The sequence below is a fragment of the Ptiloglossa arizonensis genome, chromosome 8 (genome assembly GCF_051014685.1).
Source record: "Ptiloglossa arizonensis isolate GNS036 chromosome 8, iyPtiAriz1_principal, whole genome shotgun sequence".
In the NCBI taxonomy this organism is placed as follows: Eukaryota; Metazoa; Arthropoda; class Insecta; order Hymenoptera; family Colletidae; genus Ptiloglossa; species Ptiloglossa arizonensis.
Window position 1 is genome coordinate 10274353 of NC_135055.1, and position 26441 is coordinate 10300793.

Sequence of the window (26441 nt, forward strand, 5' to 3'; positions counted from 1 at the left end):
ATTTCTATAAATTGTACACTTTGTAACATATTTTTATATAAAATAAATTACATTTTAAATTGCTTTAACATTGTGTCTTTTGTATTGATGAAACATACAGAATATTTCTGTATAATGGTAAAATAATGATGTTCATGATGTAAATTGTATTGTATATTTCTTTGAACATTTCTGTTTTAAAGTTACATACTTTTGATATATTTTGTTCAATTATAGAAAGTTTATATTATTGTAAAATTATTTTCTACTTATATGTATTAATAACATTTTATATTGCCATTTTGCATGCATGCTAATGAATATAATAAACAATTCATTTACAATTTTTATATGAATCTTAAAATATTTATTTCATTTAGTATGAGTAATATATTTATTACAGATTAACAAACATTTGTAAATAGGGTTTCTTGTTTGTCTATATTACAGACCATATTTAGAAAAATATTCTATATGGAATAAAATTTATATTTCTTGTATCAAAGTATAATTAAACCAAACTAAGTTACATGTTTCATTCTAAATATGGCCATAATTTCATATACATTTATTGGAATAAGATTTTGTTCATCAAATATGAATTAAAGTTCATTGTTCAAAAGTTTCTTATCAAATAGGAATTCTCCTAACGGTCCATGTGTTGCCATCATTTTACCCAATGTTGAGACTTTTCCAGCAAGATCATGCTGTCCTTTGTATTGCTCATCTAAGAAATCTCCTGTGAGGTAGTCTACCAACTAAAATTAAACAATTTATTAATTACAATTTAAAAAGTTTGAACCATTAATTTTTTTGTACATATATAAGAGTATGAATAATTTTACTTACATGGTAATCATTGAAGTTGGCAGTTTTTGGATTTTCGCATGTTATAATAATGTTGCGAATACTGCGTGTAACTCGAGCTTCCAAATCAAGAGCATTTGTAAGAGCTTCAAGACCACTCTTCCAATTTTCTTTTTGTGGTTTCTAGAAATGATGTTTATATATTTTTATTTCACTAAATTACTAATGTGCAGTATTAGACTATAACTACAACTATGCAGCTTATAGATAAAAATAGAATTACATTACATACCAAAGGGAATTTCAAAAGTTTGCCAACATCATTTGTAAGCTGACCACGCATTAATAAGTATTCAATGACTTTTAATGCATGCTCTCTTTCTTCATTAGCAGCATTGAAAAAGAATTTACTAAATCCAGGACGATTGATTGTGTCACGAGCAAAATGAGCACCCTATAACGAGATGTAGTATACAGTATATATATTAAAGTATAATTTCGATTACATAAAATAATGAAAGTAACTATAATCACCATTGCAAGGTAAGTCATAGCAGCTTCAATTTCAGTTTGAACTTGGGATTCTAAAACTTTTGTGCATGGTTCGACCATGTCCAACCATAACTTTGGTATGTCTGCTGGCTTAAGTGTACCTACAAATATGAATAGATAATAGTATTCATCGTTAGTAATAAATTAAATACAATTCGGTGTGTTACAAAAAAATCTTTATCATAATTGCATAATCTATAAATACAAATAAATGCAAACACCTAAAAATAACATATTTTCTTCTATAAAATGTGTTCTATATGATATATTTATTTCCACATTAAAATCAAATACTACTACATTGTTTTACAATATTGTAAATAGATGTAAGTATATTTATAAAATGACTTATATTGTAAAAAACTATTAAAGAAATTACTATAATTTCAAAAAATAATAGAATTGTGATGTTTATCAGTTGTAATAAGAATTTTTATTGTAGATAAGATTATATTTTTATATCTCTCATAATTACAAAGGCGTGTAAGACTAGATTACTTCAATTATCATTATTTTTTTAGCACTTCATTTTGTTTGTTATCTCTAGTTCCCCTACAATATGATATATTAATGTAGAAAATATGTATTTATAACTTTCATACAATTTAATTTGTAAATATATTAAAATAAATACTTATAATATATATTATAATTATTTAAAGAAATAAATATATTGTTTATAATATAATATTGATAAAACGACAAACGAAATTGGTAATTGTTAATAATAATGTTAATAGTTTTTTAAATTTAAGTAGAAGTTCATAATAAAACAATATGGAAGGAAGTTGATAGTATACAGTGGTTTCAAATGAATTATCTAACTTCCCAGAAGAGTATAGAACACATATATATTCAATATGGACTTTAGAACATGCAGTAATCAATACGTTCACATTGTCACGTAAAGCTTATCAAATTTTATCACCCTGCAAACAAGATTGTCCATAATGACTAATACAATAATTAGTACATTCCAAAAGTGTCTTATACAAAATAATCTTTAGTTCATTCTGCAACTTTCAAATTTTTAATCAAATCATTTCTATGAAAAACTATTCATAGAGTAAATACTAATGATCATAAATGATGAAAATATATATAAAAAATGCATAATATTTAATTTAATTTATTTTCTTAAAACAATTTTATAAGTTCAAGTAATTGCATATAGTAAACAAATGTCATTAAACTAAATTTCATGCAATAAAAAATTTTACATTGCAAGTTTTTTACATTATGTAGATTAACTAAATTTATAATGAGAAGTAAAATGGAAATAATCAAATATGATTATTTTATTTTCAATTGATATTTATTGGTAACTTTAATAATATCTTTTCATTAATAATATTTTACTACAAATTATCTTTATCTACATATTTGAAGTCATTATTTTTAATTAGGTCAAAAGATTATTAAAAACATTGATGATGTCATATGATATATGAAACATAAACACTAATGTTGATGAAACATTTTAAATAAACATTGCAAAGAACTGTTTTAATTGTTACAGAGTTAATTACATAAAAATGCACACAAATAAAGCAATTGAATAGAACAAAATGAACAATGTAATTGAATCATGAATCATGAATCATACAGATTGCATCATAAGTTCACTCATTTACACAATTTCCAGAGTGATAAATATCTGATAATGTCTATAAATGTAAATATCGACACAAGGAAAAACTATAAAATCACATGGTGACTAACAAATATAAAGTTTCCGTCACAAAGAGTATATCATTGCTAATAAATTATGCAAATAACATGAAAGACATAAAAATCAAAATAACAATGTCTTTGTTTTTTTACAGAAGTTTATGTAAAGAATTATGGTTTTAAAATATAAGGAAAAGTAGTAATTCAAACCTTATTGTGCAAATAATTATATGAAACAAACTATGAGATAGTGCTTTATTAACTCAACATGAAAGAAACTTTAACAATGTTTACAATAACAAGTCACTATCATTTACTCTTAGGGTCATGTAACTTTTAGTTCTAATAATGCCATTTGAATTTGATATTTTACCAGTTAAATATGCAAAAAATTTGTTTAATATATCTTTAATATTTAAAATGACTAGTTATACAAAAACGATTTATGACAAAGAATATTGCGCGTCAAGTTTATACGTTTAAAATGACCAAATTAGACTTTAATATTTTTTTACAGCAGTGTTAGGCTATAATTTAGAGAGTTCAACATTAATAAATATTTCATACCTGTACATTTGGCATGTTCTCAAGTGACGCAAAATGAACTTTTCAAGGACAACATTGATCTTAGAAACAGGAAGGGTACAGAACAATGGGATCTATCGGGAAGTACATTAACCTTAATTGATGTTTCTATATAAAAATGTCACAGACACAAGAAATATAGCTAAAAAATAAATGATAGGCTTACATTTAAGTCCATCTCCTAGAGATCCACTGATGCAAAGAAAAGCGACGAGAAAGAAGTAAAGCAGCTTCATCGTTGATTGCTTTCAGAGGTTATAATTGAAAAAATCGCAAGAGTACTTGTTATTGCGTGTTTCGGGAGCAACCTTTATACGCACTGGTATAGAAGGCTACTTTTACTGAAGCTAGATAAGAGAACGTACGTGAACTAAACACGATGTACGGCCATCGATCATTTAATAATTGGCCAACAAATGCGTACCATTCGTACTTTAATCGACGGGGAGTAACTGGAATTTTCTATTCCCTTTCTACCGCGCATGCGCTCTATGTATCAGCTGACTATGACTGTGTGAAAACTACCAACGAACGGTGTTGTTCAGTTTTCATTGTTGGAAGAACGTCGAAGCGAGAGTATTCACGTTGCTTCCCTTTAAACGAGCACATCGTTTGAACAGGTATGTAACATGAACAATTTAACTTCACTGTTCATTACAACACAATTATATGAATTCAATGTACAAATAGAAAAGCAAAGTCAATACGATCGCGGTACATGTAATTTTGCTTCTATTTTTTTCCTTTTCAATCGTACATAAGGGTACTGCGCATTTTAATGCAATAACGACGGTACCACTGTGTAGGGTCTGTTATCTACAGTGATACAAATTTTTTTCACATATAGATTCGTGACGTCTACAGATTATACTTAAATCAGCGATTTATTTTGGATCTTAGGTTATAATGTATTAGCTTAACTTGTATTAGTAATTAGACTATATTATTTTGTTATCTCTTTTTTCGATCTTAGCGTTAACGGTTAGTATATCCCAATAAATTAATTGAAATTATTGAATATAGTATCTAATAGTTGCACACAATTTTATCTTCTATCATTCTATGCTTATATATTTTGTATCTATCTTACATTTATTAAACTTTAATATTTGATAAATGATGTATATAAAACATTTGTATAATATTAGATTTTTGTATTATAATATTTCTTAGAATATAAATGTTGTTCACAGATTTAAATATCTGTACACTTATATTTACAGCAAATTGAATCTACTGTTAGATGTTACTTTTAAATTATCAATTGTATACATTATTTTAATAATTTATCTCTACAGGTGTCACTTATGTTTAATCTTTCTTATTACTTAAAATTACAGAAAGTATGTTGTTCTTTGGAATATTATCAGTTCTTTTGGCAGTTGCCTCTGCTGAATTCTGCTATAATGATGTGGAAGGAGCTTGTAGTACAAGACCCACATCAAATGGTATAAAAATATTTAATACTTCGAAATATTATATATTAAAATTCATTTGTAGTTTATAAATTGATTGTAATTTGTATATTTAGATGGTGCATTGGTTCCAAATTGTAACGCAAAATATGGAGCAATTGATGAACTTGAAGCTAATCTTCAATCATATGTAAATGCTAATATAGAGTCCAGCTTTGAATTTTTATTAATGTCAACTTATTTTGGGAATTTTGAGGCTCAACGTGAAGGATTCAAACAATTATATCGTAAACATTCTGACAAAACATGGGAAGATGCGATAGATCTAATTAAATATATTGCCAAACGTGGTGGTAGAATGAACTTCAATCAGTTACCACGCTTCAAGAAATCTGTAAGTATATTTCTATTTCTATGCAATAATATAATTTCATTATATAAAAATTTAATATTCAATATACAAACTTCTGGGTAATTTTATTATATTTCTTTCTCAGGCAAAAGAAAGCAGAGTAGTAGAATTAAATGAACTTAACAGCTTGGCTAAAGCACTTGACACTCAGAAACTTCTTGCCAATGAAGCACTCCGTATTCATGCTCTAGCACAGCCTCATAATAAGCATGATGCAGCTATTGCTCATTACATTGAAGAAAAGTTCTTAGAATCGCATTCTGAACGTGTACGAGACTTGGCAGGCTACACAAGTGATTTGAAGGATCTATTAACTGAACGTGATCCTTCTGTTTCTATATTCTTGTTTGATGAAATTCTTAAGAAAAGTTTATAAACATTTGCAACCAAAGTTAAAGAAACATAATATAGAATTATATGTTTATTATTAATATTAAAATTTTTTATATCAGTAACCTTTGTTCACAGAGAAGTATACTCCCCTTTTAGTTATGCAAAGTTCTACATATAGAGTTAAAGAATGTACTATATAATGTTATTCTTTTGACATGTTTCGTCCAATAAAGTGCATACTTTATTAATAAATTTTTTTAATTCTCGTGTCAATACAATAAGTACAAATTAAGTTCATACATCAAAATAAATTACTCAAAACATTTTTCAAAAAGATCAATTTTAAACTAAAAGTCATAATTGAGAAACTAATTATCAAATCAAAAATGAGGATAAGCAACATTCGAAATGATAGTAAGATTTAAATTTATTTAAAATAGTTGAAAAAATTCAAAAGTATTTTTCTGAAAACAGAGTATCTAGAGTTAAGAAAAAACTATGTTAAATCTCGATTCCATTGTAATAAATTGAATATATAATAAAATATCATAAGGAAACATTAACATAGAATATTTTATTTTTAACTTTTATTTTCACACACCGGTTGTGTATGTTACATTCAACTGTTTGAGTGCTAACGTGCTGCATGCAAACAACGTCAGTGAGCATGATCGTGTTTTCTTCCCTTGTCTCATCATTTAAAGTCATTACTTAGTAGTTAAAGGTAGCTCTTGTAAAATGGTTGTACAATTTAGTTTATTTTCTACTTTTTATACAACTAAAATGCGGGCCTACTATAGCGCTTATTTGACTCTGCATACATTTTTACGATCGGCTCTGGCACTCAAACGATTAATTCTATATAATTCTATGTAAATCTATATTTGTTTTTGATATGCACATGGTAATAGAACAATTTATCATCTCAGTTACATACATGATTATAGAAGACAAATATACAATTAATACTATCACTATTTCCTTAGAAAAAGAGTACATAATAATATAATTAAGCCATCAACTCTAAAATAAAGGCACATTAGATAGATATTATTTCTCATGTCTGACACTGTTGTAATTGTCAGTTGTAAAAAAAGAATAATTGTATAAACAACTTTTTGTTTATTAATAAAAGTATAAGCTGTTAAAATTTGTTAAGATAAAAGTAAATTAAAATTTAATTCAGTATGATGTGATTAATAAGTAATGTGCCTAATAAAATATAATATATTAAATCGTACAAAACATTTTTATTATCACTTACTTGTATTAGACAAGTAACTTACTTCTAATTATAAAAATTTGCATTAATTATAACATTAATAAAAATGGATTTAATTTGTGAAAAATAAAATATTTAACTTTTATACGAGAATATAAAAAAATGAAAAATATTCCTATAATTTATATTTGTAAAAAATAGTTGTATAATTTTTTTTGTACCATTCTATTGATGGGCAAAAATATATGTAGCTTTACGATATGTAATATAAAAGCATTTTTATATTCTGTTTCATAAAGCACAAATTTTCTAATTTTATATGAAAGGCAGTTCAAATATACTTGCATCACCTAATAATCAATCTCTTAACATTTAGTAATTGTTTTGTATATTATATCGTCGAGCTAAAACTATTTATTTTTGAAATAATAAATAAATACTATTAATGTAGAAAGAATATTTCAGTAATTGCAGAAGAATTAGAAGCGTATTATGTATATTAATTAATTCAGTCTAAAATATCATAGTATAAGGCCTTGCTGTTTTTGTAACTTTAATATAATTCAAATAAAGATGTACTTTATCATGCTATTGCCTGATGTTATTTTTTGTATTGTGTAAAAAATTTTAAAGTAGTTTTATTAAATCATATTACTTTTTTATAAGTTATTTATCTTCTTTGATGCAAATGATCTAAGTGAACTGTACATTAAGCAATAGATACATACTTTTGGATATTTCTTGTAATAATTTGCAAAAATGTTTACAATGTGCCACATATAATTTTTGCAATATTGACTACTAATTTTTTGACGAGACATTATATTTTTCATATCTAACTTTTTTAAATATATCTCTTTTACTCTTTGTTCAATACTGTAACAACAATTCTATTATTTTTCTTTGATACTATGTATAATAATAATGTTCTTAAATTACCTACATACATAATTGGTTACAGAGTTGGATATATTTATTCTTGTAATCATAAATTTCAGTTTCAAATATGACCCTTGTAGATAACCAATCTTCTATGGTAATATTTTACCTAAACTTTTAATCAAAATATTTCATCTAGTGGTATTTATGTTAAACAGTAACCTAAACAATGGAATTTATATTATACAATACTGAATAAATAAATACTATTTAATATACAAGTATTATTTATTACATTCTTTACCTCTTCTTAATTTTGATATGGATCAAACATTTTAAAGCTCATGTGTAATTTAACATTGGCTTTATAAGTTATGCAAGTGCGTCTAAAATAATAATTTGTAATATATAAAAACATATCTAATGAAATAATAGAATTGAATTATAAATAAATTTTATACTTGCACCTGAGGATGTAATTCGAAGATGTATTAATAATGATGCAAGCTCAAGATCTTCACTATAGTTATTTTTTAATGGAACACTCCTGTAACCTGAACGTAAACATCGGACCTAAATGTACAAATATACCCAGGAAAATGTAGTACAGAATTAGTAATTTAAAAAGGACAACAATGTTTTACAATTGGTACGTACGGGATAGGTGGCTTGCCCAATAAAATTACTATCACCAAACATATCTTCATCTTGCACAACAAATCGTATGAATGCAAAGTATGGATTGATAACTTCAAAATCACAAGATTCATTCCACATAGGATTAAATCCATTGTCAGCTATAATTTTAATACAATTACTTTATAATTATCAAAGTAGAGATCATGTAATTCCACTTTACTTACGTATTGTTTTGGTTGTTATTTTTGTACCCGTATCAAAATCAGCACCTATAAGTTCAACTTCGACAAAAGGACTGGCTATACCTCTCCCTGATCTAATTAAATGTCTTGCACCAATAATTTTTAAATTAAATTTAACAGATTCCACATCTTGTAAGCAATTTTTATCGTACGGATTAAAATCATCTTTAAACATAAATTCGGGTTTTAAAATATACCCGCAATTGCCGTTTTCTCGAAACTTTGCCTGATTCAGCTGCATTGATTTATCTCCAGTTTGATAATTTAATGCTACCATTTGACAGCCAGAATTCCACATTGGTATAGGATTATAATTTGATGAGTCAATACGTTGTCCTTTCGGATACACTCTGCTAAATTGAATCTATAAAATCGTAATTCTAGGCAAGTTTATCTTTGCAAATATAATTAATAATAGTAATTTTATATCACTTTACCTGATGATACTTTATAAAAAATTTGTTTTCTTGTTGACACATAAGTTTTTCAGCTTTAGTTTCAGGAAAGCTACTCATTTCAGTAAATACAAAACCTTTTGTCCTTATTCTTTCTAAATTAAATGCAACTGATCTACAATAAACTATTAAATTTGACATTTCTTTTGCTATTCTCCATGCACGTTCCATTTCTTTATGTTGATTTTCCTGAAACCAGAAATGAAACATGCACTCATTTTTTACATCCATTGTTTGTTTAATAAATTCTTAAATGTACGAAATTTTACGTTTACCCTGACACTAGCATTTTGAGCAGTTTCTTTAATGCTGGCCATCCATTCTAATGCAGTATCTTCAGAAGGAGTTGCCACTTCAAATACTGAACACATACTAGGATTTTGTATTCTTAATATCCATTCTAATCCAGGTCTTCCACCTACTCTTAATTCCACAACAGCACCCATAATATCCAATGAGCCTTTTTGCAGACTACCAAACATCATGGAATCTGCTGACTGAAAACAAAAATAACATATTGATATTAAGTTATCAATACTAAAACTGAAAGAATAAAAATCAATATAAAGTAAACTCACGTCCCCCTGGTTGTCTTGAGGTTCTATTTCCTCTACATAATTAGCAGGAAACCAATGTTGTTTTTTGCCACCATAATCTCCCCGCCACCATCCACTACTTTGTCGATGCACATTTGTCACTATTGCATGTTTTACCAATGTTAATTCATCATCTCTTCTTGCTTTATAATCATAAATAGCTTTTACAGTCACCTTTAAAATAAATGAACAGTATAACATTTCTAATAATTAATTATTTTAGTATTGTTTACTACTGCTCTTTAATTAAATAAATTTACTATTGCTAGAACTTACTTTTGATGTAAAACTTGTAGGATCTACATAACCAGGAATACCATAAACAGAGCCGTCATCTGTATCCTGGATATGAACAGATAATTGAATAATTTATTAAGAACATTTATGAAATGAAAAAATATAAGATATATTACGCACTAATCCCATTCTTCTAATAACATCTTGATTTACAGGATGACTTAATTTTATTTTTTTATATAATGGATGCCTTTCGTAATAATTAACTAATTCAACCAGGCTTTCAAATTGTATAGTACCAATAGTATACAGACGTCCTTCTTGTTTGATTCTACAATGCTTAATCTTCTTCTCTGCTCTGAAACCAAGTAAAAACATTAAAACATAATTAATAGTACACTACTATTAAATATTATCATTTTATGAGGTAGTACTTTAAAATATGTTACCTAAATGAAATAGCATAAGAATTGATTTCTTTTTCACTGGGTCTTACTAAAAATGCACCATCTGTAGGAATGCGTTTCAACATTTCTTCAGCCAAACTTCTGGTGCAGTCGGCGTGCCACCATTCTTTCTCTTCGTGTTTATTTGGTTGTGGAACAGGTTCTTGAAGTGTGATTAAAAATTCCTATTTCATTTTATTTGTAAGATTAGTTAATTAAACAATTATGTTATTAAAAATAATACAGTACTGTGTCCTGTTAATACTTACTTGGCTTCTTAAGGGATGATTACGATAATGTGTAATTAAGCTATACAAACTATCAAAGCAATTTGTGTCAATAAGATAATATCGTGTTTGGCCCATTTCTTGCTTGAGCTTAATACGACAGTGATTCACTTTGCCTTTACGCCAAAAAGAAAGACAGTAATCTCCCACAAATGTAACGCATTGCCGGACTAAAAAGGTACCATCACCAAGATGCGAATAATGTCGTAGCAGTTCTTCTGCTTCTTCTCTTCCTCTAGCAAGTTTACCATGAAACCATTTTTCTCCAAAATGTAATTCATCATTGGGTACTCCCTATATTACAATTAACAGTAAAATTTAATGAAGTATTAGTTACTCAAAATAGTCATATTGCATGTACATACATCTGTTGGTCTTCGAGCTACACCTTCTTCATCATCATCATGTTCAATCTCCTGAGTTCTAGAAAATGTGTCCGTGTAGAATAGCTTTTGTTGAGTCAGTACAAAAAAATGAGGATTCCACTCTCTATCAACAGGATCTTCAAGATAAAGAATACCATTCTTTACTGTATTTCTGAGATCCATTTCTTGCCTACTTTCATCACTTCGAATGAGAAATGATGTTTCATCAACACCATCAGGTAATTTTTTATGTTTTAATATAATTTTCCTTCTCAGGGTGTGTGGTGATGGCAAACAAGTTTCATTTTTATCTACAGGTTGAATCAATAACATGTCACCAAATACCTCTTGCATTGTAACTGCCATTTTACGTTGCTGGGGTAGTGTGCAATTATCCTCAATAGATAAAATGACGGGATAGCTATGTAAAAAATATATTTATTTCTTGGTGTTTAAAATAAAAAATAAAATATTTAAAATATTTATTCATTAGAAGTTTGCGAGTTCTTTAACGTAAAAGGAACACGATTATCGAGCAGGCGTTTCTCGTTCTTTTCTTGCTTAAGACAAGAGTGAAATAAAATGAGAGCGAAATTAGAAGACTAAAAACGAGCGACGAATGACACAAGGTAGACAAAGTATTGCACACGAAAAATGAGTATTAGGCGTCCGGAAAACAGCGAAACAAAATATCAATCTTCATCTACCTCATATCCCTCGTTCGTTTTCAGTTCCTCTTATACTCTCTCATTTCAGAAATAAAAAAGAGTGCGCCGAGCTCGTAGTAAATAGGTCAAATTAAACTCCTAATAGATACATACTACATTTATACTTACTCCGACGTAGCGAAAGCATGCTCTTTAATAGTTTTAATGACATCTAAAAATTTTATTTTTGTGGTCAGTGTATGACCATGAAATATAAATGGCATTCCATCTGGCCCATCCCAACAATCAAGTTCTATGCATCTACATCCAGCTCTTAACGCACGTACATAAGCCTGGCAACTACTTTCACTGCTAATTTGGTCTCCCATTAGATACCTATAAGAATAATTATTCAATTTTTTTATTTTCAATATATATCACCTTTTTTAAAAAATATGCTTACGTATTATGTGATGAAGCTATCCAATAGTGTGTTAGAGGCTTGTTCATATCTTGATATATTCGGGAATATTTTGTATCCCAAACAGAATTTTGTTTCGAAAATAAAAAATCAATAAATTCAGAAAATGTAAAGTGTGGTTCTTGTACATCTCGTTGAGGATCTTGTAAGTAGTCTCTAATAAAACAGGACACTTCTATCTCATTATTTCCTAAAGGATCTTGTTGTTCAGTTGTTAAAAAGTTTTGAAAATCATGGACAGTAACAACTGGTCCTGTTTTAGAATAATTAAGCAATTTACTCCAATCTGTGAAATTCTGTGAAAGTAAAAGTATAATGTATATAGCAATTACAAAAAAAGAAATCAATGCTGTATACGTAAATCTGTAATGAAAAATACAAATGTTAAATAAATTAAAAACTTACATTTTGATCAAACATAAGTTTATGGTAAAGTATAACAAAATCATCAAAACCAAGTTCATTCCTGTTTCTTGTATCTATTTCTTGAAAGAGTTCCCTAAGCCTGTTTGTTGCCACTTTACAATTAACTCTAGGTAAAAATGCTTTTACATCTTTCACAGTAACCCTGTAAATGTAAATTGTCAAATTAGAAGTGTGTAAATTAATAAACTTAAGACATCCAAAAATATTTTAATAAAGTTAATACAAAAAAACGTATATAAAAAACATGTAAGGAATCTAAAGTTACAAGTGAAGAATTATAAATTTTTTACGTTTCTCTTGAATTTTCCATTGCATAAAATTCTTTTCTTAGCCATCTTTCGACTTGTAAAGGATATGGAGCTTTTATAGTATCTTGAACTAAACGACGTAACCCTTTTACCCAAAGTTCACATTCTTTTTCACTAAGGGCTGAAATAAATACATAGAAACAGGTGCATGCAAAAACATACTTTAAGAAAAATTGTATATGATTGAATATAAAAATATAAATATATAAGTATTAAAAGAAAACATTAAAGTAGTCACAGATGTAATGCTAAAACTATAAAATATATTTACCAGAAATTGAAAGTGTTTTAAGTCGGAATTCAGAACCATAATATATAACAAAACATCTCAGATTCTCGATTCTTTTTGCATCTTCTGGCCATTTTTCGAAATCCTTAGAATGTTTTCCAACCTTAATTTCTTTGATTTCTCTTATTTCAACTAAAATCAAAGGGAATAAAATCTTCTTTAATGCATCTTATATATCTGTAATATATTTAACATGTTGAAGCATATATTTAACAATAGGTATGTATAATATTTAATATATGTATATTATACATAATACCCATATATAAATGTTATACATTAAAATAATGTGTAAAAACATTGCTTCAGGTATTAAATATTTGAGAAAACGGAAGATACTTTTGATTTAAATGATGTAAAAAATATTTCATTCTTCTGATTTGTGTGATATGTACTGCTTTAATCTATAAAATGAGCGAATGAAAATAATTTCAGCAGTTTCTTTCTAAATCAAAGACCCATGATATCCAATAGGGCTGATTCAATATATCAACAGTATCCATGGGCACATTTGTTTGTAGACCAAAAATGAAGGAAATGTCCACTAAGCTCAATATAAGAATATTTAAATTAATATTGTCAAATTAGTAAATTATTAAGTCAGAAATAAATATAATTTAATTCTACTCCAGACACAAATATGTATGCAAAATTTTATTAAATGAAATTCATTAACTGACTTAGGTTGTATCTTTATCTTAAACTCACCCATTTACATTAATCACAAGGACCTTTCCTTCAGGTTTTTGACCTATAACTAGTATCCTCAGATAATATATTGCCCATTTTTGCTGTAGATATATCTTCATAACCATGCAAAATGTGTGCCTAGAATGTTAGGTGTAATTTTATTTCAACAGTATTGAGTATATGTAAATTTAATAAGATCTATGATTTTGAAGCTATAGAAATACAGATTTGTTAACATTTTTTAATTGATCTTCATTTAGTACATAAAGATATTCAAATAGAAATGTTGTATTGCTTTCTCTTAAACATATAATAATGTTAAACCATTAAAAATTTTGCTGCAATTTTGTTTAAGGAATGAAGTATTTTTACCTGAACCATCAAAAGGTCTAAATGTTGCGCTTCTTGCCCAGACAATTTGTCTGGTTTCTCTTCGTATCATAAGAGTTTTTTTTTCTGGTCTTTTCCTTGAAAAAAATTTCGTTACCACAGTCCCCCTTTCGAGTTGACTGATGATTTGTTCCATTTCAGGTATTATGCCATTCATTTTAAAAATATTCTATTTATGCTATAATGAATTTGTATGTTTCATTTAATTAATTTATATAATTTAATATATTTTGTATATTAGACAGCATTATAAAATTAAAAGTGTTTGAAAAGAATTTAATCTTTGAAATAATTCAGTTGTAACAGAAAAATTATTATGTAGACCTTAGTTACACTTCACTAAATAGATTTATTTATATTCAATATATTGTAAAATTATTTAAAAAATATCTAAGTATTATATAAACTTTTATTACTAATCAAATTTGTATGTACTATTGGAAAATACAAAAAAGGTGTTTATAAAGTAAGAAGTAAAATATTAATTAAAATAGTATTTTTTAGTTTTTTTCAGTAACTTTTAATTCATTTAAATTAAAAAATGTACCTAAACCAATTTAAGTTTGTGATTATTTAAAACTTTTATCTTTATTTCTTAATAAGTTATATAGTAATATAACTTATATTACTATATATATTTACTATATATATATATATATATATATTATATGAACTATTATTTCATGTAAATACTATTAAAATAAACAGATATTGAAGTATTTTATGCAATATATATTTAAGGAACACAGAAGCCTGTTTTCAATACATTTGAAGATTTATTCATGAAATTAATTTATAAATATACGATTTTTTTTAGAAGTGATTACAATAAACAAAAAATAAGTAATTTTATTGTAATTATTCTAATAATATATGACTCTATTTATTTACTATTACTTATGAATGATGTATAACATGTACTATTTCCTATATGCTTATTTCTGTAATAATATAAAAATGCTTTAATGCCGTCCTAATATTCTTTTTAAATATAGTATTTTTTATTAAGTCTTTTGATAAAAATATGAAACAGATGTATGTATATGTTTTTAAAGCTACAGTTTTTTATTGTGTTGTTATATGGATTAATTTTATTAGAATACATAAACATAACCTACCATAAATTTCATTAAAATTTTGTGTGTGTATCAACAAGTAAATTTAAAAATTAAAAACATTTTGTCAACATATTAATGGGACAAATATGTATTTAACATAACTTTAAAAAAAAATATAGCTTCTTTTTAGTTGTGACAATCTAATATAAAAGAATGTAGTATTTGTCGCATTGTTCATTATTTATCTTCCTTACGTGTTTGTAATATTGTTTTATATCTTTCGTTATACGCTTAAAAATCTATCCTACCTGGATCAGAAATATTTTGTTAATTATATGATAAAAAATTCGATTCTCTTATCATTTGTAGGTATCGGTCATGACTCCCTATAAACGAGTCTAGGGATTTTTATTATAATTTGATATATGTTTATATGGACTCAAAATAAAGCTGTACATATTTCTATGAAATCCTAAAAAATATTAAATACCTATTCATTATATTTTCATTTCAATTTAAAAATTTTTCCAAGCAAGATACGTTATTTTATCTTCACACCTGATTACTAGTTATTTGTTTTTTTGATATTTCCTAGTTGAAAAAGTATTGGCTGTAAAAATCAACATTCAATCTCATAAAGTGGTGTAGAATACTAATACGTTTTATTTTAAGTGCTTATGATAGGAAATTGGAAAATAAATGTATAGATAAGAATTATCTCATTACTTCAATAACTTTATTACCTCACGTTAATTGAATTGTGCTACCTAAATTTAAACAGTTCTTTTAAAGATGATCCAATAGATGAAAAAAATTCACTGATGGATTTAAATCTTGATGGGGTTTCTTGATCAAAGTTTGAAGAAAGAACAGGAGATGATTCTCTTGTATAATGTACACTTTTTTTATCTGTAATATTCTGTGGAATAGTATGCACAAATTAATGCAATATCTGCTCTACATATTTTTAAAATTGAATATATAAACTTACATAGTTATTGTTTTGTAGACAGGATTCGATGTATTCTGAATTGTTATTATTTTTAAATGTTTTCAATTTTTTTAATAGCAGGAAGCAATTAGTTTCTGATTGTACATCTGTATCTGCTTCACTATCTTTTTTAAGATACATAATTCTTGATGCATTCAAATTAACCTGTTTATTTAACAAATATGTTAAAGTAATATATTTATTTCTATGTACTTCAATTTATTGATTTAAATAAAATGTGGTAATTTTTTAATTTAAAAATTATTGTAGTACCTCAGTTTCTCCATCTGATCTTTTCCTTTTACCAGTAGCTGTTGGTATATTTTCAGATGAAAACAGATTAAGATTATTATGTCTTAATGGTTTCCTTGAACTACTATCCTTCCGCAAAGTTTGTCTACACTCTGTATACTAAAATAATAAAGTAAGTCACACGAATTACAATATATGAAAGTCTTTTACAGAAAGAGTGTTTAACAATACCTTTTTTATAGAATTTTGTATTGCTTCTATCCATAAATTGCTATCATCTTTCTCAGAATAAAGTAAGAGCGTTTCATTTAAACAAGAAACACGAAATAGTCCACCACTTAAAACACATTCAACTTTGCATTTATTCAAGGGTAATGCACAACATAAAGTTAATGAATTTTCTGGATCACCTTTGCAATATAATAAAGTATCACTTAAAAGAATAAAATATCTTCTATATGTAGAATTTCCACGTCTTGATACTCTCATTAATGCTCCTTGTTTAATAAATCTTCTACCAGGTTTTACCAAATTAATTGGATTCATAATACACTTTTGTAGTTTCAATAATTTTTGTGCTTCTTCATGTTGTTCAAGTAAAGCATTTATATGTTTTGCTGCTTTCTCAACTTCTACTAAACTTACTATAAATGCAATGAAAATTTATTTGGTTTATATAATTTAAACCCAGGCAACACGTTTACATTATGAATATTTTGAATTGTCACTTTACAATTACCTTGCAAAAGATTATATTCTTTATGTTTATTAGGTGTATGTTGTAAGACTTCTTGTAAGAGTAATTTATATCTAGGTACTCTTTGTATTGGCGTAATTAATAACGAAGGTAATTTTCTACCAACTTCAGGTCTTGATTCTTGTTTACTAATAAAATTTTTGAATGCAAAGCTACTTTCTTGTTTTGCCTGAAAAAATTTGTTATATATGGACCAGTATATATAAATAATTTTTAACTGAGAAATTTTTAAATAATAACATACCTGTAATAAAGACAAAACATGTTCATAATCGTAAGCATAAACAGAATATAACTTAAAAAATGGTGCAAGTTTATGAAATGTACCAGCTATATTTTGTGGATCTTCTTTTAATTCTTTTACTAATTCTCCACTAACATTGTATAATGTTTTTATATTTTCTGACAATGTTGAAAGCAAAATGTGATCTAATAATTTATTTTTAAACATAGGTTGTATGAAATACTGAAAAAGTAATAGTTTTGTTTTATGTCACTAAGAATATAATATTTTGATCATAATCAAATAGATGTAAAGATAAATTAAGAATACCTCCATTAATATTTCTAATTGTCGTAAATAAGTAACTTCTGTTGTTAAAATTTCTTGAATAGCTTGAGATCTTAAATTTTTCTCCTTTTCTTCAAAATATCTTTGATTAGATTCATTTAAACTGTTAAGAACTGTGAACATAAATGTATCAAATTCTACATGTAAAAACTAATTGACAGAATCAAACTTTTAATTATACCTTTCATGCGACTTCGCATACTCAAAACATTCCTACTGTCTATAATTGTTTTTAATTCAAAACTCAAAGGAGTTTGTGGTGATTTTGGCGAATTCATATCTATTCTTAATAATATCGTCAAAGTGTTAAAAATTGCATTATATTTTATGGATATATTACACATAACACATTAAACTATGAATACATTTTAATATATTCACATAAACACAATTTATTATTGAAATTCATACAAGAATGTAGTTAATATTTTAGATAATGTTTTACTATTATATTGTATTAAAATTATAATCCTTTGAAAAATACCACTTCGGTTAAAATTCAAAACATTGCAGTGTGTATTTATTTACTTATTGTATGTGTATGTATATAATGAAATGGTCGTTTCACATATTTTCCTTGGATTTTAAATTACTGTAGTAATGGTCAAATACACATAATGATCAAATTGTTTTATTGGTCCATCGCAACAAAATACCAATAAAAATTGGCAATGGATAGAAACTTTTAGAATTAGTGATTTTTTTGTATGTTACAGTATTATAATGTTGGTAACATTAAAGGGTTAGGAACTAGTATATACGTGTTGTGGAATATCAAAACATGATGATGAAGTGACAATTTGACGAAAATTGAATTTGTTAATACTTACAATTTGTATATTTACGAATCTGTTATTATTCGTAGTGATACGAAGAGGAATAGTATTGTTAGAAATACAGCGTTATATTTATTGTTCAACTCTTAAATAAGGTACGATATGGTTGATTTGTGTGAAAATTTTACAAACGATTCGTATGTCATCTGTGAAATGTCATGTCCGGGTTATAACGATTTATTCGAAAAGAAATATATGCATTGTAAAATACGAATGAATAATACTATTTAAATTTATCCGTGATATGTAATTACTATTTTTTTGAATTACTTAATTACGTAACGAAAGATGTTATTGCTGTACAAATCTATTTTTTTACCCGTTAAGAACAATAGTAAAAAAATGTGTTTGAATCAATGCAATATGTACTTTATATATTTCTATAATTGAATGCTTGCACTTACACAGTTTATGCACAGAATTTGATCTATTTAGAATTATTATCATTGAATCTTATTTACAATACAATAAAATCCTGTCTATTTTTTCAATAATAAGGAGCAATTATTTTCTCATTATGTAAGTTCACATACTAAGTTTTGTTTTACTAATAAGACGTTTTTTTAAATACATAATTCTTAATGCCTTCAGGTTAACCTGTCGATTTAATAAATATGGTAAAGTTATTTACCTAAATTTTTTACATTTCTTCATCTAACCTTTTCCTTTTACTAGCAGCTACTGATATATTTTTAGATTGAAATAAATTAAGAATATTATCACATGGTTAAAACTTTCAACTTGAACTTTAAAAATTTGTTATTATTCATAGTAACACTCAATGGAATAGTAATCTTGATATTGCAGCGTTACATTTATTATTCAGTTTTTAAATAGATTATAACATAGCTGATTTATGTTTTAAAATTATATTAACATGTTGATTCTTATCGTCCAAGTTACAATAATTTATTTGAAAAGAAATGTATATATTGTACAATACAGAACAAATACTTTTGTTCCAAGCTATCTGCATATGTAATTATTATTTTCTTAAATTATTTAACTGTGCAACAAAACATATTATCGTTAAACAGGCATATTTTTTATGTATTACTCATTTATTTAATGTGCGTAGCCTAAATAAAAGTAAGTTTTATGAGCAATGTTGAAATTTTATTAATATTTTAAAAAATTATCATTATGATACAATATTTAATTACTAAATAGGTTATGTTTCCTGTAATAGCAATATTACAGATTATGCTATGCTTTCGTATGACTTAATATATAAATGTTATGCAATATGTTTATCAAAATTAATATTTAATTTTTTTTGAGTTATTATGTGAAAATATGGAATTCAACAAAATTTGAGTATATATTCTATATCTGTGCAGAAAAATTATTTATATTTGAAATATTAAGTGTACATTGAAACAATTGTTGTTAGAATCATTAGTATTATTGTACACGAATATATATTGAAATAACCAGTTCTATAATATTATGTTTTACAATTCATTTTGATTATAATTTTGAGTTAAATAGGGATCTGGTTAAATGAAGGATTAAAATATTAAAATACCAAAATTGAAACATGTTATATATAAAAATTATTATATTGTAGTACTAAGGTATACATCAGCTTAGAAGTGCTCATGTTATAATAATACAAATACTAATGATTGCATTATAACAATACAAATACTAACGAGTAGTATAAGTATTAATTATTTTAGGGTCTCAAGAAAGTAATTTGAATGTGGAAATATACATAAACATCATGTATAAGTATTATTTAAAAAATATCATACATAAAACTTGTATGAGTTAATTACTTCAAAATCATTTGCCGAAAACAAACATTACATAATATTTAAAATGCCACAAGTGGATGGTGGTGCTATACCAATAACAAATAATCAGAATAGTGCAACTGTACATAATAATGGTATTGCTGGTAGTGCGACTCAGTCAACTTTAAATAATAATAACATGAATACCACTAGGAATAATAATAATCAAATCCCATTAATTAATGTAAGGGATAGGTTGTTTCATGCGATATTTGTTAAAATTGCATTAATATATGCAAGAACATTTCCAAGGCATGTCAGGAGACTTATAGAATTTATAATATTATTAAAGGTAAATAATTTATTTATTGTTTATTTTATTAAATTTGATAAATAAATACTTTAATGCATTTATTAAACTATTGTAATGTAAATTATATAATTATAAATACAAATTTTCAGGCTATATTAGCATTTTTTGTGTTGGCTTATATTCATATAGTATTTTCACGAGTACCAGCTAATTGTTTAGAACATATAAGAGATGATTGGCCGCAGGATGGTATATTAAGAGTTGAAATACTTAGAAATGGAGGAGAAGACTATAGCGTAGAAAAGACTTATGTAAAAGAAGAGAAATTGAAACAAGAAAAAGTTGACGATTTAACTAGAGCTTTGAGGATGTTAACTAGAGAAGGGTAAGAATGTTAATATTAGATTTTTTATTAAACAGTGATCGTTTTTTAGTATTTTATTCATTTTTATTGTATCAACAGGTTGATTATCATTGAACCATCTGCTGTTGACGAAGATAAAGAAACTGCTAATGTGTCTGATGAAGAAAACCGTGATATTACGGTTGCTACTGTTTCTGGTGAAGAACAAGATTCAAATTTAAGTATAAATGGTACAACAAGTCCTTTGCTATCAACAAAACATTGGAATGAATTAAATATAGATAGCAAAGAAGTAAGTATCAGCAATTGAACAAATGCTGGACATATTATTTACAATTTATTATTTATATACTATTTTCATATTATTTTTAATTTTAAATACTACAAATTAATATTTTAGATATCAAATGAGAAGATAGTATCGCTAACAAGTGCACAGAACAATACTGTAGAACAAAATGCAAATAACTTGGATAAAGAAGATGTTATTCAACCTTTAAGGGAGCAAACCTCTGAAACCGATAAGCTTGCTAGGACAGGTACAAATATGATGTAGTTTTAAAAATATGCTATGGTTACCATGATTGTTTATATTTACTCGAGTTTAAAATAAAAGTAATAATGATAATAATAAAATTATTATTTTGTTCGCATAATTTAAAATTATTTATTTTTTAGACGATGGTTATATCGTGGAATATTCATTAGAATATGGTTTATTGAGATTGTCACCTGCAGCCAGACAGAGGTTAAATATTCCTGTAAAAGTTGTTACTCTGGATCCTATGAATGATAAATGTTTTGGCGATGATTTTTCAAGATTAATACTTGATGAATTCTTGGGATATGATGATTTATTAATGGCGAGTATTAAGACACTGGCAGAACAGGAGGACAATAAAGGCTTTTTACGGTAAGCAACTTATTAAATGTTACCATATTTTATAAAATTTAAATAAATTTTTATCGATTGTTAAAATTGTAATATCATAAGTTTTTTTTTTTTATAGAAATGTGGTTACCGGAGAACATTATCGATTTGTAAGCATGTGGATGACCAGAACATCGTATCTTGCTGCATTTTGCATCATGTTCATTTTTGTAAGTATATTTTTTTAATTAAAGATATATAATGGATCACTGTTACGATAAATTTAGTTAAAGTTTGTATACAATTGTGTGCAAGTTTAAATGTTCATCACATTACGATAACAAATATTTAATACAGAGCTACTTGAAAACATAAGTAGCAAAAAAGGTGTAGATTCTGTATAAATTTGTTTTTCTTTACTATGAAATTGTACACATTTATATACTTTCATATATGTTTGATAATCCGCGAAGTAAAATTTAAATCTCCCAATGTTTTCTCTCTCAATTATTAAGTTATGTTACTCGACGAATTAGTAGAAAATATTTGTTATCGTTAAATTTCGTAATTTTTTTATTACGTTGATTCAGATTTCTTTATGCACAGTGGCAAATTAAATTAAGCCATTCGTATGATAAATTATGCGTTATAATATTATAAACATCACCTGTGACGAGTCTAGAATGTTCTGGAGGTGTAAATTAGATTTAATTTCATGTGCTACGTATTTTCGATCCGGATATATTCCTCCCATCAAGGAGATAGTATCATACGTATCCACACGACAACCTGGTACGTGTAAAAGGATATGGCAATCAATTCAAAGTAACGCACTGAGATAACCCACGTATAACCCTCCAACCCCTTGCATCCTCACAACCTACGATCCCTTTGGAGTTGAACCGTCGGATATAAATCAACGTTATTAGGGGCATCATATTCGTTACAGAGGCCCCAAGCTGGTAATTTTGTATCAAATTGTCCCCAAATAAGTTGTGCTATTGCGTTAGAGATGATAGTGATTTTCAGGAATTTTCCATCGTATCAAATGCGTACTTTGTTCACGCAGTGTTCGATCAGTTACCGATAATTACGTTAATAACGATTTCGATTGAAATCTGCAACTGGTCTAATCAGGTTGTTTTTTTGTTTCGAAGTTTCAAATTGAACGTACGATTAATTTTTCTTCTCTTTTTTTCAACATCTTAAATAAATTTTTCGTTAATAGATAATTTTTTATATGTAATCGGACAGATAATCATGTCGATGCATTATTGACTATGCTCCAACATAAACAGCACGGATGCCAGATGGGTCGTGAAATTTCAGGGTATTCCCCGAGTGTTAGGATGTGATTGGATCATATACGGACCAACGAATAGTTGCGCTCGCGTTTAATGGTTTCACATCATGCGAACAAATGAGTAATACTGCATACTACTAACCACGATTCAAATGCAATGCATTGTGTAGCAGCCTATACCTATCTAGTTTATATCTACATAGTCCCGATGGATAATACCGAAAAGCCAATTACTCCATGCACGAGTAATTTTACTAGAAGCAACGTTCAAATATGGAGTGGTAAAATATTAGAACGGTTCGTTATTCATTGAGTCTGGTCATGTATACGCTCAGTGGTAACGTGCGCATTAGTCCAATGCAACGTTTGATTTGAAAAAAAAACTCTGTCCGAACGAGTTTCATCCCTTAAATCTTGACATTAAATTACATTGTGCGGGTCGATACGGTTCGATTTAAATTCAAATATTTTCACACGCGGAAAGTTAGCAATAACTGCCCATCGCGACGCAAAGTTCCCAGCCTCGTGATTTTATTACACGAACAATTAATCGCTGCATGCTTGCGATCACGTTCGTAGACGAAAAAAAGAAAATCATTTCGTTCGTCAGAGTTAATTTTTCCATCGCACGAAAAACAAGAATCGGGACGTTTATCGAGTCGCGATTGAAATTTCGTTGTACCCTAACGATACAATTTATTTGACGATAATTAACGTTACCTTGTATTTTCAACTAAATACGTTGTTACTCTTTCGTCGAGTTTCAATGTAATATTCTACGTATAGAGCGTTGGAAATGCTTTGAATGTAGTTCGTGGTGGAAACGGGAGATGGGTGGATTCCGTGCCACAACACGTGAATGTTACTCCAGTGCTTGGAGTGTCACCTGGATCCACCCTCGGTCAACCCACCGTAAAGTCACGTGTACGGGACTGTCGTCATCCACGTATTACCCCGTATCTCCTGTGTCATGTGCACGCGACATCGGGTACTCCGTTACAATACAATTCAGGGTGCAACACTATTCTTCCCCTCACCCTCCAGTCTTCTTGATTGTGCATTTGCATTTCGTTTGTTTTTTTTTTTTTTTTTTTTTAACGGTGATCTTACGTTCCTTGCGCAGAATACGACGGATTTGTAACGTCTTTGAATAATTTCGTTATTTCGATCTATTCTGGAGCTACATCATTGTTCCGATCGCATATCGTGTTTCCTATTGTAAATTCATTGGAAGAACGAAGAAATTACGCTGGGTTGCACGGAAAGTAATTTCGTTTTCCAAAATGGAGAATGTATAATTTAATAAAACGTTCGTACACTCTAAAAAGAAATCGTGTTTCATTTTCACCAAAAGAAACGAAATTACTTCCCGAACAATCTAATAGTTAACGAGTAAAATTACGTTGAAACGAATAAAAGCGTAAATAGCGTGAAAATATACGAGACGTATTGTGCCCGAAAATATTTTGGTCCACAACAATATTATTCAGCTAAACAGAAAATCATATTATTTTTTGATAATGTGTTCAACGATGTATCGAATATAATTGTCGATCGTTGACTTCGGTAGTTAAGGTATCTGCGATTTTCAAGCTCACGTTACAAATTAACAGCGAACGTTAATTGTGTTTCATTATGCGTGTGCATATTAATTATCCAAAAAGTACCAGTGTCTTCAAGCATGAAGCGCCGTGGATGTTGTTTTCCATTGAATCAAATAAATTCGTGCTGTATGTATCGTAATTTCTTTTTTAAATTCGCGCTTTTTTAAATTACCACAGGTCTCTCGACAGAGATAGGTGAATCAAAGATGCAGTACTTCGTAGTGTAATTAGCGGAGTATAATGAGAGAATTTGTGGAAATTTTCGTAAGTCGACGATGCAGATGAATTTCCAATCACTTTGTTCGTTATCAAATATTTCGCGGTATTCGAATATTCGGGTAATGTTGACTCGTAATGGTATCGTATGTATTGTTGGTAGCGACACCGTATCGGTTAAATAAAAAATTAAACGTAGCACGTATATCATTTCCCAAACGAGCATCGTTTATCGAGGACGTCTATACATGCTTTGTGCAAATGTGTGTCAATTTATTAGAGGTGTACGAGGATCGGCTGAAAAATAATGCACGAGAAGAGGTACGTAAGAGAATTAGAAAATAGAAACGAAAGTACAATTCATTGGTTTTAAAATGATGTATTCATTCGTCGTCATAGTCATCGTTTAAAGATGCACGTTTCTTCCAATGTATGACAAACTTTCATTCCGTCATCGAAGTATTTCGGTCGATTTTTAATCTCGAATTTCACTGCCTACGTGATGAAATAAATGTTCTAAAGGTCCCTCTTGAGGTATCTAAAGAAGAAGTGGAAATCACTGATTGCTAAATCGGGTGTGTATAGCTGGTGGGGAACGAGTTCGAATTTCAACTCAAGAGTCGTTTTTAACTAACGTTATCGAGCTGTAACACAATAGAACACACGTGGCTTCACAATTTCCTCGATGTAACACGTAGATTCATACGACCGTTGTTTTTGATCGATTCATTCGTTCGATTTTGATGGTATTCGTCAATCACGAAAGTTGGTCGTCCATTGCGAGCTCCGTCGAGAAATTTAGTTTCGTCAGTATCAGATTCTTGTGACTCAACGAGCCACTGTACTCCGGTCAATAGTTCCATTGCCACAAACAACTTGAAAATAACAATGAATATCAATTGAATTAATATTTTCAGTGGTTAAGTATTCGATCGTTACTCTTTGTTCTACTCGCGATGATATCGCGTCTTTACTCGTCTCCATTGTGAAACGTATCAATAGTAAACGATTAAAATAACCAAAACCATGTTTTATACATTTATAAGGAATAAATGTATTTGGATGCTGACGACTTGTGTTGCTACGTTATTTTGTTCTCAAGTTATTCGCGATTATGCATTACTTTTCAGTCGAACCTCGTACACTTGTATAGTGGATATTTTTTAGGATCAATTCTAGATGTTAAAGTAACGAAAACAAATTCTTTACTATT

The 26441-nt window shown here is 27.8% G+C and overlaps 5 protein-coding genes and 1 long non-coding RNA gene across 7 annotated transcripts in view; 3 read left to right on the forward strand and 3 right to left on the reverse strand.

Moving 5' to 3' along the window:
- Window positions 1-322: 322 nt before the first annotated feature.
- Fer1hch (ferritin 1 heavy chain) lies at window positions 323-4045 on the reverse strand. The gene is made up of 5 exons (XM_076317452.1): window positions 3761-4045; window positions 1321-1439; window positions 1079-1240; window positions 829-969; window positions 323-737 (listed from the first exon to the last, which is right to left on the reverse strand). Exons 1-5 carry the CDS (start codon window positions 3828-3830, stop codon window positions 582-584), a joined length of 648 nt encoding a protein of 215 aa, XP_076173567.1. The 5' UTR covers window positions 3831-4045; the 3' UTR covers window positions 323-581.
- A 19-nt stretch (window positions 4046-4064) lies between these two features.
- Fer2lch (ferritin 2 light chain) lies at window positions 4065-6317 on the forward strand. The gene is made up of 4 exons (XM_076317451.1): window positions 4065-4214; window positions 4935-5042; window positions 5126-5403; window positions 5507-6317. Exons 2-4 carry the CDS (start codon window positions 4940-4942, stop codon window positions 5795-5797), a joined length of 672 nt encoding a protein of 223 aa, XP_076173566.1. The 5' UTR covers window positions 4065-4214; window positions 4935-4939; the 3' UTR covers window positions 5798-6317.
- Window positions 6318-7761: 1444 nt separating this feature from the next.
- On the reverse strand, window positions 7762-15811 carry Sl (small wing phospholipase C gamma 1). The gene is made up of 20 exons (XM_076317615.1): window positions 15720-15811; window positions 14336-14531; window positions 13256-13405; window positions 12967-13105; window positions 12656-12818; window positions 12233-12546; window positions 11959-12165; window positions 11123-11543; window positions 10740-11051; window positions 10474-10655; window positions 10205-10382; window positions 10064-10129; window positions 9770-9961; window positions 9467-9688; window positions 9174-9380; window positions 8719-9100; window positions 8513-8652; window positions 8321-8428; window positions 8160-8241; window positions 7762-8077 (listed from the first exon to the last, which is right to left on the reverse strand). Exons 2-19 carry the CDS (start codon window positions 14508-14510, stop codon window positions 8221-8223), a joined length of 3579 nt encoding a protein of 1192 aa, XP_076173730.1. The 5' UTR covers window positions 14511-14531; window positions 15720-15811; the 3' UTR covers window positions 7762-8077; window positions 8160-8220.
- LOC143149869 (uncharacterized) lies at window positions 8277-11570 on the forward strand. Its single transcript, XR_012992894.1, has 3 exons — window positions 8277-8504; window positions 11257-11361; window positions 11440-11570. It is a non-coding gene; the product is annotated as an uncharacterized LOC143149869 (long non-coding RNA).
- A 317-nt stretch (window positions 15812-16128) lies between the features above and the next one.
- LOC143150155 (rho guanine nucleotide exchange factor 39) lies at window positions 16129-18293 on the reverse strand. Its single transcript, XM_076318213.1, has 8 exons — window positions 18164-18293; window positions 17965-18095; window positions 17656-17877; window positions 17394-17580; window positions 16886-17298; window positions 16676-16813; window positions 16403-16567; window positions 16129-16330 (listed from the first exon to the last, which is right to left on the reverse strand). Exons 1-8 carry the CDS (start codon window positions 18258-18260, stop codon window positions 16175-16177), a joined length of 1509 nt encoding a protein of 502 aa, XP_076174328.1. The 5' UTR covers window positions 18261-18293; the 3' UTR covers window positions 16129-16174.
- Window positions 18294-18756: 463 nt separating this feature from the next.
- The window catches only part of LOC143149888 (membralin), a 107548-nt gene continuing 99863 nt past the window's right edge, over window positions 18757-26441 (forward strand). For both annotated transcript variants that reach the window (XM_076317683.1, XM_076317684.1), the window contains exons 1-7: window positions 18757-18913; window positions 20501-20909; window positions 21020-21255; window positions 21334-21526; window positions 21635-21773; window positions 21913-22147; window positions 22245-22335. In XM_076317683.1, the coding sequence (XP_076173798.1) occupies window positions 20643-20909; window positions 21020-21255; window positions 21334-21526; window positions 21635-21773; window positions 21913-22147; window positions 22245-22335 (1161 nt within the window). In that variant the 5' untranslated portion in view covers window positions 18757-18913; window positions 20501-20642. The remainder of the gene's footprint in view (window positions 18914-20500; window positions 20910-21019; window positions 21256-21333; window positions 21527-21634; window positions 21774-21912; window positions 22148-22244; window positions 22336-26441) is intronic.

Excerpts from the sequence above, each read along its gene's own strand:
- Fer1hch (XM_076317452.1), bottom strand. The coding sequence starts at position 3,830 with ATGAAGCTGCTTTACTTCTTTCTCGTCGCTTTTCTTTGCATCAGTGGA. Across the intron at positions 1,440-3,760 it reads TCTAGGAGATGGACTTAAAT|GTACACTTAAGCCAGCAGAC; the intron begins GTAAGCCTATCA and ends TCATATTTGTAG. Across the intron at positions 1,241-1,320 it reads CTATGACTTACCTTGCAATG|GGTGCTCATTTTGCTCGTGA; the intron begins GTGATTATAGTT and ends ATCTCGTTATAG.
- Fer2lch (XM_076317451.1), top strand. The coding sequence starts at position 4,940 with ATGTTGTTCTTTGGAATATTATCAGTTCTTTTGGCAGTTGCCTCTGCT. Across the intron at positions 5,043-5,125 it reads TACAAGACCCACATCAAATG|ATGGTGCATTGGTTCCAAAT; the intron begins GTATAAAAATAT and ends TTGTATATTTAG. Across the intron at positions 5,404-5,506 it reads TACCACGCTTCAAGAAATCT|GCAAAAGAAAGCAGAGTAGT; the intron begins GTAAGTATATTT and ends TTTCTTTCTCAG.
- Sl (XM_076317615.1), bottom strand. The coding sequence starts at position 14,510 with ATGAATGGCATAATACCTGAAATGGAACAAATCATCAGTCAACTCGAA. Across the intron at positions 12,547-12,655 it reads AACTTATGTTTGATCAAAAT|AATTTCACAGATTGGAGTAA; the intron begins GTAAGTTTTTAA and ends TTACTTTCACAG. Across the intron at positions 8,242-8,320 it reads TTCGAATTACATCCTCAGGT|ACGCACTTGCATAACTTATA; the intron begins GCAAGTATAAAA and ends TTATTATTTTAG.
- LOC143150155 (XM_076318213.1), bottom strand. The coding sequence starts at position 18,260 with ATGAATTCGCCAAAATCACCACAAACTCCTTTGAGTTTTGAATTAAAA. Across the intron at positions 16,814-16,885 it reads TACAAAATTCTATAAAAAAG|TATACAGAGTGTAGACAAAC; the intron begins GTATTGTTAAAC and ends TTATTATTTTAG. Across the intron at positions 16,568-16,675 it reads GATCAGATGGAGAAACTGAG|GTTAATTTGAATGCATCAAG; the intron begins GTACTACAATAA and ends TTAAATAAACAG.